Raw genomic sequence first — 10,587 nt, forward strand, 5'->3', positions numbered from 1 at the left:
TCCCAGCACCAGCTGGTGCTCCTCCCCGAAGCACCATCTAATTCATTACACACCAGTTAATAAATCCTCAGCTCCAACTTGCAGTCAGCGTACGCAGAGCGCCCCATCCTAACCTTTCCACTGCAATCAAGGCTGATTCCGTAAGCAGCAGAAACTCACATGCAAAGTGCAAATATCAGCTGTCAGAGTAGAAGCCTTGCCCAGTCGGTTCTAACACAAGTGGTATCACAGCTGGGTATGGATCAGAACACAGTCCCACAGGGAACCTGTTACAACTCCAGTGAGACACTTCATTCTGAAACAACAGACAAAGCACGTGTGTATTGTATATATATTTTATAAAAGAGCAATGCCTTCTGAAGAGTGGAGAATAGCCAGAACGCTAAGAAGATGCTGTAACAAGAGTCAATATTTGTGCGTTTGCTTTATGAAGCTTACATTCTAACGTTTACAAAGGCCAGCACTTATATAGGACTCTCCACTAACAAACAAATCTGGAATACATCAATTGTACAGGTAAGTCAGCCCAAAATAAGCCACAGCTATGCTCTTCTGTTTTAAGAAAGCATGCAATAGTTCCCCCCCTCTGCCACCCCTTGCCCGGGTTTCTAGATCACAGAACCAGTAAAGCACAGTATAACCAAAGTGGGGCACAGGTAACAGGTTGAATTTCATCACAGACCGTTTATCGACAGTTTTGCAAATGTAAAAGCAGCCCTCTTCAGCAACAGGAAGGCAGAGAAGATACAAGCATGAATAAAAAAATAATTAAGCAATTTAAGACATCCAAAATTGAAGAAATAGCACTGGGCATATACAAATAAAATTAACATTCCGTACTGCAGAGCTCATTTAAAAATGGCACCAAAGGACAATATATTACAATATGCACATTTATTGGAGGCGGGGAACTAACGCTCCACAGGTGAAAATGATCATACAAATAACAGTGCCAGCGTTGGCCCATCACGGTACTTCTTACAGCTGAATGAAAACACTCTTAAAAATAATCTGGTAGGTACACATCTTCTGCAAATCAACAGCTTCTTCAGAACAGAAAGGACTACGGATCTCTTCCTGTCCCTTTTAGCCAGACAGTATTGCCAGAGATTGTGCCCCCTTTTGAAGCACGTTATCTCAATTTAAAGTCAGTGCTATTTTCTTTCAAAAAAGATCAGAAGTTGTACTTAGAGATAACAAAAGCATTTATGTTACAAACATTCAGAAATGGAAGCTTACGGTTCTGGCAGACAACGTTGCGTATTAAATACAAACCAGCCAGCAAGTACTGAACATAAAAAACTTATTCAATCATAAAAAAATACTATAATTCATCACCACAGACTTTTTACATAGTTATAAATAATAAATAGCATAACACAGTAGATTACAAACAGATTTATTTTGCCCCGTTAAAGTCTTTAAAAAGTAAATTCTCTGTTGTCTCACTTCAGACTGACCAAAGTACTGTATCACGACGAGTCACGGCTCCAACGTAACTCCTAAGCCAAACCAACCTGCAGAGCTTCCACTCAACCTCAGCTTTGAAGTCTTCTGTTAGAAACCCAACGTTCCTTCGCCACTTGCCCTGCTCGTCACAAAGGCGTTCAGCGCTGAACGCAGCAGCTCCCAAAGTTCCTGCACAGCTGCCAGCTCGTTGGGATGGCCCACAGCACCCGGCGACGGAGCACTCCTTGGAAAGGAACACTAAGGAAAGCAGCACTGATGACAGATCCTGGTAAGCACGCTATCAACAAGCTGTACATAAAGGACGTTTCCCACCCACCCCTCCGGTTTACATTCCATAATTTTGTAACAATGTCCCCTAAGGCACAAAAATACCTATGACCTCAATGCCACAGGAGACATTGATGGTGCCGTACGTGTTCTCCTACACAGTAGTTTTAATAACTTAGTTATCTGCGTGGTATGTCTTAGATCGAGGCATGGGTTAATTCTCCTGGGCCAAATGTTGCTAAATATTGACCTTATTCCATATAATCCATAGGATGAAGAGCGTGGGGAGAGAACTATGCAGCTATTTGAATCACGTTCATTTATACTGTTATTTCTTCACTGCCAGCAAAAGTGACAGTCGTTCCCTATGTTGTTGGTTTCTGTAATGCAATGGTGAGATCTCCAGACCCACCATGCTCTCCTGTAATCAAAATTACTAGCAGCGTTTACATCTTTCTTCTCCCTTCTGCAAAGAACTTGAGGCTAGTGCCTGAACTAAAAAAAAAAAAAGGCAGGAAAATAGTTTTACTCACTGGTTGAAGAGCCAGAAAATAAATTAGTATTTTCAAATCCTTCAGAACCAAATTATTTCCCTAGACACAGCGACCACGATAACGATAGAAGTATTTTTCTCAATATTGCAACACTAATAGGTAGATACCTATCTCAGAATCAAAAAGTGTATGCAAGTTCTCAAAAGCAAGAAGTTAGTATAATCTGAGCAGACATCTTGTTTAAAAAATAAAATCAGCAAAACCAGACATTAATATGGTCTACAATGTCCATTAAATGGATAAATCAAAATCACTGGAAAGTTTCCAAGGATTACAGTTACACTAATCTTCCATTTAACAATCCTCATATTAATGGTTCAAGGATCAGAGTTCATTTCTCTGTACAGCAAGGGAACAGCACGGCCAAACACTGACTCAGAACCGATTAAGTCACTTAGGTGAGAGATCATCCATCAAAATGAATGAAGAGCATGAGTTTGAGCATGTAACTGGCGACTCCGTGGTTATGCTGCCTTTAGTCAGTGAATCAGAGGAAGAGCCAACGCTGCTGCTACTCCCATCAAGAATATCTGAAGACAGGCTGGGGAAAGAGAAAGTGGTTATTTAGTAACACAGGCACCACTGCTTCACTTGCACAGCTAATGTATTTTCTCCTTCAGAGGAAGGCATGTAGGAGGCATATACTACCACTCAGCCTTTACTTGAAGACTGGCAGCCCTGAAGACTCCTTGCTTTCTGTAGCATGTTATGGATACATTCATGCTCCTCAAGGGAACAAGGAGCAGAACTGTGTTTTTTTGAAACATGCATAATAAATTACAACCCTGATTTTAATCAGTTGTAGGGAGAACTACAGGACAAGAACATAAAAGGTTATAGAAAAGGAATACTAAGAATCTTAACAGCAACGCAGCTGATGTGTCATTAATTAGCTAGCACATATTTTAATGTTATGCTGATCAAAGAGACATTTTGAAATGCATTTCTCCTTAAGTAAGGAATTACTTTGAATTTTGAAGTCTTGATACACGATCACAGACAGTGTGCAGAAAGATGCTTTTGGAATTCAGCTGGAATGAAAACATACAAAATATCTGTGGTATTCCAATTCTATAGGTAAACTTGAAATTACAGTAACACAGAGTTGATTTAATACTCACTGTCTGACTTTTGACACAGAAAAGAACCAGATTTTATGACCATAACACACAAAGGAGACAGACAATTAAAGCTAAATGTCTTGAAGATTGCAACATGAACTGTGACTGCAATTATTCACACACACATTTTCTAAGTACTCAGTTAAGTGATGTGGATACTGTGACCGTAGCCTACAACGTACTGGAATGACAAGGCAGCTTCCAGATGAAGTAACTTTACTTAGGAGCTGAGATTTCTAACGAATACATTCAGAATGACAGTTTGGATATGTAAAATCCAGGCTACTGTCTGCCCACAAGGAATTGATTAGACAGACAGGAACGTTACCACACTGCAAATCACAGCAAGAGCTCCCAGTAATGCAGCTATGCAAACCACGTACAAAATATCCTTTTTTTCTGAAAAGCAGAGATCTTGTAATAAATGTGCATTCCCAAGTTTGGTATTTCATGGCACACAATATTTTACCATGAACTGAGATCCGTCAGATGTGTAACATCTGGAGAAAGCATGTTGGTTGTTCCTTGAAAAAGTCTCTTTGGCTGACTTTCAGTTTCCATTTCACCTAAAGAAAACAGTGCAAATAATCAAACTCACTTGAGTCTCTGGAATGTCCATTTAATATTTGCCTAATGTAAGAGAGGCCTGTCCCACAATACAGCAAGCTTGCATTTGTAATATGATAAGCCCTCAAGTACTTGGATAAGAAATTAATTTTATTCTAGCCACTGTTTAATCATCCAGCCTATTCCTTAAGTTAACTAATGCTTCAGCTGTATCTGAGAGGCTACAGTGATCTGAAAGACATCAAAACAGGCACTTGGTACTTTAGAATACAATCAAAGCAACCCAAAGCAAACTGATTACTGTGACTTAATTTGAAGCAAGCAGTTGAGATAAGGCAACTGGCATATGTCAAAATCCAGTGATTAAAACTTAGTGCTGATGGAAATAGAAATTCCAGCTTGGTACACAGTTTCACCCTTCCGAGTAAAACAAACTTCTAACTAAAAGCTGAACAGAAAAAAAATCAGCATGAGTTTGCATTTCCAGTTACTCATCACAGATCAGACTATCTTTGTACCTGTACTCATCTACTGACACTGAAATATTAAACACGACAGGCAGAACTGATATAATCTGTTCAGTATAATCTGCCCTGAGAATGGTCTAGCTCATTAACAGCTCCTGCACAATGGACATTTGCAAATACCACAAACTTCCCAACAACAAGCTTCAAAGAAAACCCTCTCAGCTGCAATATGTTTTAATTTTTTAGCTTGACTATCCAAACATAAGAAATGGGAGTAACTTGTTTCTCCTTTTCCCCATCTGCAGTTATGGTGCAGTATGACAGTAAAACAGTGGACATGTCATCAAGAGAATCCCACTACCACTCATTTTATCAGCACAACGACACCCCAAGTTTCTTATTTCCTCTAGCACACGAGCATACAGACCCCTCCTTTAGGGAGGAATGACAGCTTCTATGAAGCAGAATGGGCAAATTAACAGATGTAAAATAGTTGATGAGCACGGAAAACCCAAACCACCAGTTTGCACTCTGCTTAAAAGTTCACAAAGTCAGTGCTGCACTGCTATGCCTGGTCTGCCAGCATTCCCTACAGCAGTGAATTGCTCTCAAATACATGATGCATTTAGGAAAAGACACTAAATTCATTCCAATTGATTAGATAGTTCAATATTAGGTAACACCCCAAAAATTCCTTGATATAGGAAAGCTTGCATCTCCTGTTTGTAAAAGGTGCTCCATCAGAACACATGGATAGGGTGAGCAAAGCCTGCCCTTGTGTTTATTTTTCTTATTACACTTAGGTACAGTCTGTTGTAAAACATTTCAAGTAAAACACTGGAGCATGAATATCTGTTACCTGTTTATCAATGAACCTGATACACTTTTATTCAACTTCTAATGGTTCTAAAATCCATATAACTTAATAGCCAGTGGAAGTTTTCTTGTTGATGTCATACTATCTTGGCGTTCTCTGTCCATCTGATACAAATTGCATGACACTATCTGACAGGACAAGCAATCAGCCTTGAAAAACAACAAAACAGCAAGTTGTTTTGAAGGCTAAATTGTAACTGTAAGTCTTATAAAATTGAATGCTTTTGGTGCAGTTAGTATATATGTATATGTATATATATATGTGTATATATACATATATACACACATCCAGAAAGGATAAATATAGCTGCAGACACACATTTCCACATTCTAATCTTACAGCTCCACTACAGATAATTGTTCTAGGATGTAATTTGAAAATCTTTAATACAGAATACTTCCAAGAAAGAATGCAGTTTTCCTCCTTCAGAAGGAAAGAATATCAGTTGGTTCCACTTCTCTCCCATTCTCAAACGCTCACCTTCTGAACTTTCACAATGAAAACAAACATTCAGCACTAAGTTTAGAAGATATTGAATGATAAGCAACATTCCTAGGATGATCTGAGGGGTGTGCACTGCACAGTGGCACTCTGAGGAATGCCGGGGCTTACGAACATTCATACATATGTAGTTTGAAGAATAACTGGCCTCTTTCATGCAGCAGCTGCTTTAATGATTTTCATTCTTGTGCTTTAGACTAGTTGCCTCACCTCCAGTTTGGAAATTACAATTAGCAAATTCCAGATCACCTTGGAAACAAGTGCATTATATTTACAGGACAACTAAGAAGAGAAAAATGCATCTTGCTGCAAAATGGCATCCACACTGCAGCACTTCAAACACAAAGGCACATACCTTTCCTTTTAATGGGGCCGAGAACACTGGGCCTGATGCAGTTGATTGGACTTTGACTCCTCCTGCTGTAGAGAGAATACTGACAGTCAGGCTGTAAAGGGCTGCAAGTTTGAACACCACCATACCTTGCATGAAATCAACACAAACATATCGTATCAAACACTCTTTAAAGCTGAATGGAATGCTCAGGAAATCTGAATAGGTAAACAAAGAAGTGCTGCCTATTAGACTGGATTATCTACCATATACAGTTTCCAGAGTCTTCTTTGCCCTCAGTGCATCACACACTCACTTCAATCCATTTCTAGATTCAGTATAATATGTATACATGGGTATGCTACCTCATTAGTAAAGTTAATTTGAAGTACCCAGGAATCTCCCTGCAAGGTACCAAGTCTGGTTTAAAGTTAACACTGATTCTTTTCAGATCATCCACGTGAAGCTATCATTGGTAAAGGCCAAACCTGCAGAGCACTTTTATGTGGCAACACTTCAGCTATTTTAAAAATGAAGTCTCTCTTAATGCTTTGGCATCAGCTTTAACTAATCCTTGTGCTTACCTTGGGATTTAAGCCAATGTGTACCTGCTGCTTCAGAAGTTACTTACTTGGAGAATCGCCTTGTTGGACTGGGAATAGGACTGGGAGGTAATCCATTGCTGCTCACAAACATTTGCAATGATGGTGAAAAACATTGCTGCAGAAGAAGTCATTTTAAGATGATTCAGAATTGCCATTTAAATAGCTAAGTGTCTTCCCCCCATCATATCTCTAGTTAGAGAAAACTTAGTGACAGATCAGTAATCAAACACGAACTTGGAGGAATTAAAACTTAACTTACAAAGATATAATGGCTAACAAAATACTGCTCAGATCAATGTAAAAATAAAAAAAACCCCACACACATGAAGTCCAAAATTGAAATAGACACCATTTCTAAATAAAACTGTTGTTTCTGTTCTTCCCCTCACAGTCAGAGGTAGCAGTACAGCACTTGGGACTTCTTAGACATTTGTTAAACAAGCAGTTTTTACTGAAAATACCTCTGATCCAAAAATTTAACACAATATGCTTGAGTAGAACAGTGCATTTAGCTCTGTGATCCTGCAAGCTAATTTGATTTTAGCCCACAAATGCCCATAATCAAGCACAAAAACGTTTGTCAAGTTTACTACTGCTATGCAGCTCCAATTCCAAAGCACAGTGCCAGCGACCTGTAGTGGTGTCACATTAGGAACTGACTTTCAATGAAACAGTAGCACTACAAAAGCAGAACCACAAGAGGGTGGAAACAAGGTCAAGCAGCCCACATTTAAACAACACAGTTGCCAGTTTTTCTTTGCTACATTTCAGTTTCCCTGTTCCTAATGAAAAGAAAAAGTAGTTCATCCAACATCTGCCTTTCTCCTTCTCCAGCATTTGCCATCAGTTTTCAGTGCAAATTTGACATGCTCAATGCTCAACACTTCTTGACAGTTGAGTTTATGCCTTCCTTTCCATAACTGATGGGCATACACTGATTCTCCTCAGCACACAGATGTGCAGCCCCTAGTCTCTGTCTGCTCTCTTCCTCTCCACATACAATGTATTCAGATTTTGGTTCTTCTTCCCAGCACGCCCCAATTACACAGTTGGGGATCACAATCACTACCACAGTGATCTTGTTCAGCTCCCTTAGAATCAGAACTCTAACTCACCCAAACATTACAGAAAAGAAAACGTGAAGGAAGTCACACACTGCTTCAACTCTGCAGGCTGTAGGATAAACACCCAATTCTCAGAAACCAGTAAAACATGGATTCACATTGGGTTCTGCCATTGCTTTGTGAGCTTCACAATTTGTGAAGTTTCACAGTTTAGCTAGATTCTCAAATGTGTTTTCTGTTTGGTGTCCCACTTATCTTACCTTTCCTATTCCTCTTGTAGGCGAGGGTGCAGGCGAAACTGGAATGAAGTCAATTCTCTTTGGGGAGGAAGATTTCTCAGACTTGTCCAAGTCATTGTCACTCTGAAAATACAAAGGTTTCAAACTTAACACTGGCAAAAAGCATTACTTCAGAACCCAAGCCACAACCTCCTGATGGAAAGTAGTCAGGCCAAGTGAGCAAAAGAACTAAAACGGATGAACTTAAGTTTATCTCACATTATTTCCACAGTTACTCCTCTTTCCCTTAAATTCACCAGTTGAGCATAGAAGTAGAATTAAGTACAAAACATCTACAAAGAGATTACCAGGCTCAAGCTCTCCTCCCATGATTGGCTTATCTGCATTGCTGTTTGCACTTCCCTAGGATACAAAAGATCCCATCAGTAGATACAAAGAGAACAACTGGACTGTTTTATCATCTTGTTTCAATAACGCTCACCTTTCATGCGCTGTTTCTCTGTTCATTAAATCCACTCCTTCCTCCTGCAGGAGATAAACATTCTAAGTTTTCCCATAACATTTGATTCAACATAAGTACTTGGCATTACGCTCACGATTCAAGAATTTGCCCTTAGAATTGAAATACGGACAGCAGGAGCACAGCAGGAAGAGGACTGCCACAAGCCTACTTCAACATTTCTCCTTAATGAAACAGCACCAAAAATGCAAGGTAACTTAAACGTGACAGTAATACTCCTCACAATAATGCCTCTGCATCAAAATCAAATCCTTTTTAGCTCTGTTTTTTTCTAGCTCTCGAAAAAACTCAGTAGGAAAGACTCCTGACAGTACTTTAACATCACATAAACGTTTCTCATTCTGTTATTAGATATACAGTTTGAAAACTGCACTTACCCTTCTGATCTGATGAAGTCGACTACTAGGAATACGAATAGGAGATGATGACAGCAACTGAAAAAAGTGACAGCCACGACAATTAAAGCACACATCAACAGCCTGCATACGCCTTATTTAGCATCAGCTAATTCCCGCTGAATTAAAAATGAGCTGTACAACTACATGCAGATGACTCAATAATGTTGCAAAAAGAAAACACTGACCTTCCAGAGAAAGGACTAGTTTTACTGCTTACAAATTTATTCTGTCTTTCAGTGAGTGGCAGAGCTGCACGCAGGTGCTGCTTCGTACCTCAAGTGCACAAATAGCTCTGTGTGCCATTTAGACAAGACAGGCACTAGAAACAAAGCCGAGAATGTTACCTAATTCCCTCCTGGCCAGCTTAATAAGACAGATCCTGTACTAACTTACACAACCAGCTGACTTCTACAGTGTTTTATTTCTGTCTTGAACAGTATTTCACAAAACTTTACTTCTGCAATTGCAAAGTTTATTGTGCATTTACTCCCTCTGGATGCTGCTGCCACATCCAAGCAGGCCAACAGTTCTCAATCTGGATGTCCTGCTTATTGTGACTGATCCAAGTTCCAAAATCTTGAAAGCTTTTTTTTTTTTTAAGGAAAATTTGCAATGGAAAACTTTGAACTAAAACTCCATCTCATTTTTATCCTGATCAGAATCACAGAACAGTAACGATAAATATATATGAATACGTATCTATTAAAACTACACTCTTTAAGGACCACAGTTTTTGAGAAAAACAAACCTTAATCTTCAATATCCTCAGATAAGAAAGAAAAACGTTAGGGAAGAGAGCACAGAGGTCCAGAGCTGACAACAAGGAACAGGAGAGAAAAGAAACGCCACATTTTTGAGAAGTTCAGTATTGTGCAAAAACAGGCCCATATAACAGAGGGCAAAACGTTGCCCAGCATATAAAATACGCTTCTTCATACAAATCCCTACTGTCTGATCAGGCTTTGCAAAAGAACAAGTGGCCCTGACAAACAAAAAAAGACAAAACCAAAAGCAAACAGGTGAATGAAGCTCTGTGAATTCTTTGTGAGTAATCAGACAGCCATTAAACACTTCCAGTTACAATAGCAGTTAACTCTTCCATCCCACGTTGGAATTAATTTTAAGATTGTACTTAATCAGAAACTACTCCGAGCTTCAGAAATCGTTTCCTTCTCAGTCTGGAAGCTTGCCGTGACGCTTAGTGCAAGTACAAATTGAGTTCAGCTTCGGTTCTCCATCCCACCCCCTCCTCGTTAGGGGTAAACAGAGCGTGCCTGGGATTCCTTACCATGCTGTGCCGGCTGGTAACTGTCGTGCTGTTTCTGCGAGTTCGCAGCACGTAAGGCTGAAAAACCTGGGAGCTATCACTGGAGGGAAAAGGAAAACAGAGAACAGGTTTGCTGAGGCGTGTTTTATTTCAGCCGGGCAGCACTCCGCCGCAGCGCACTGAGAGCAGCCCTCGGAGCGCATCGGGAGCGGCGCTTCGCTGAGGTCACACAGCGCGTCTCCCCGAGAGCCGCGGGCGGAGCAGCGCCGCAGCCGCCGGACGGACCGCGCGCCCCGCAGCCCGGCCGCGCTCACCTGAGCCCGTGGATGAGGGGGGCGC

The 10,587-nt window shown here is 40.2% G+C and overlaps 1 protein-coding gene and 1 non-coding gene across 2 annotated transcripts; both read right to left on the reverse strand.

The window, feature by feature from the left end:
* Nucleotides 1-319: 319 nt before the first annotated feature.
* LOC122169288 (PPP2R1A-PPP2R2A-interacting phosphatase regulator 1-like) lies at nt 320-10,582 on the reverse strand (the record flags this gene model as incomplete). The annotated part of the gene is made up of 10 exons (XM_042835308.1): nt 320-2,832; nt 3,882-3,978; nt 6,180-6,244; nt 6,787-6,875; nt 8,085-8,186; nt 8,411-8,465; nt 8,545-8,588; nt 8,961-9,017; nt 10,270-10,348; nt 10,563-10,582. Coding segments are annotated over 10 exons (759 nt in total), but the record flags the coding sequence as incomplete, so codon positions are not given.
* Nucleotides 2,918-3,062, reverse strand: LOC122169289. The gene has a single exon (XR_006171541.1). It is a non-coding gene; the product is annotated as a small nucleolar RNA U109 (small nucleolar RNA).
* Nucleotides 10,583-10,587: the final 5 nt, after the last annotated feature.

This window comes from Centrocercus urophasianus, unplaced genomic scaffold (genome assembly GCF_019232065.1).
Source record: "Centrocercus urophasianus isolate 14NV4802_14NV808 unplaced genomic scaffold, USGS_Curo_1.0 seq_507, whole genome shotgun sequence".
Classification (NCBI taxonomy): domain Eukaryota; kingdom Metazoa; phylum Chordata; class Aves; order Galliformes; family Phasianidae; genus Centrocercus; species Centrocercus urophasianus.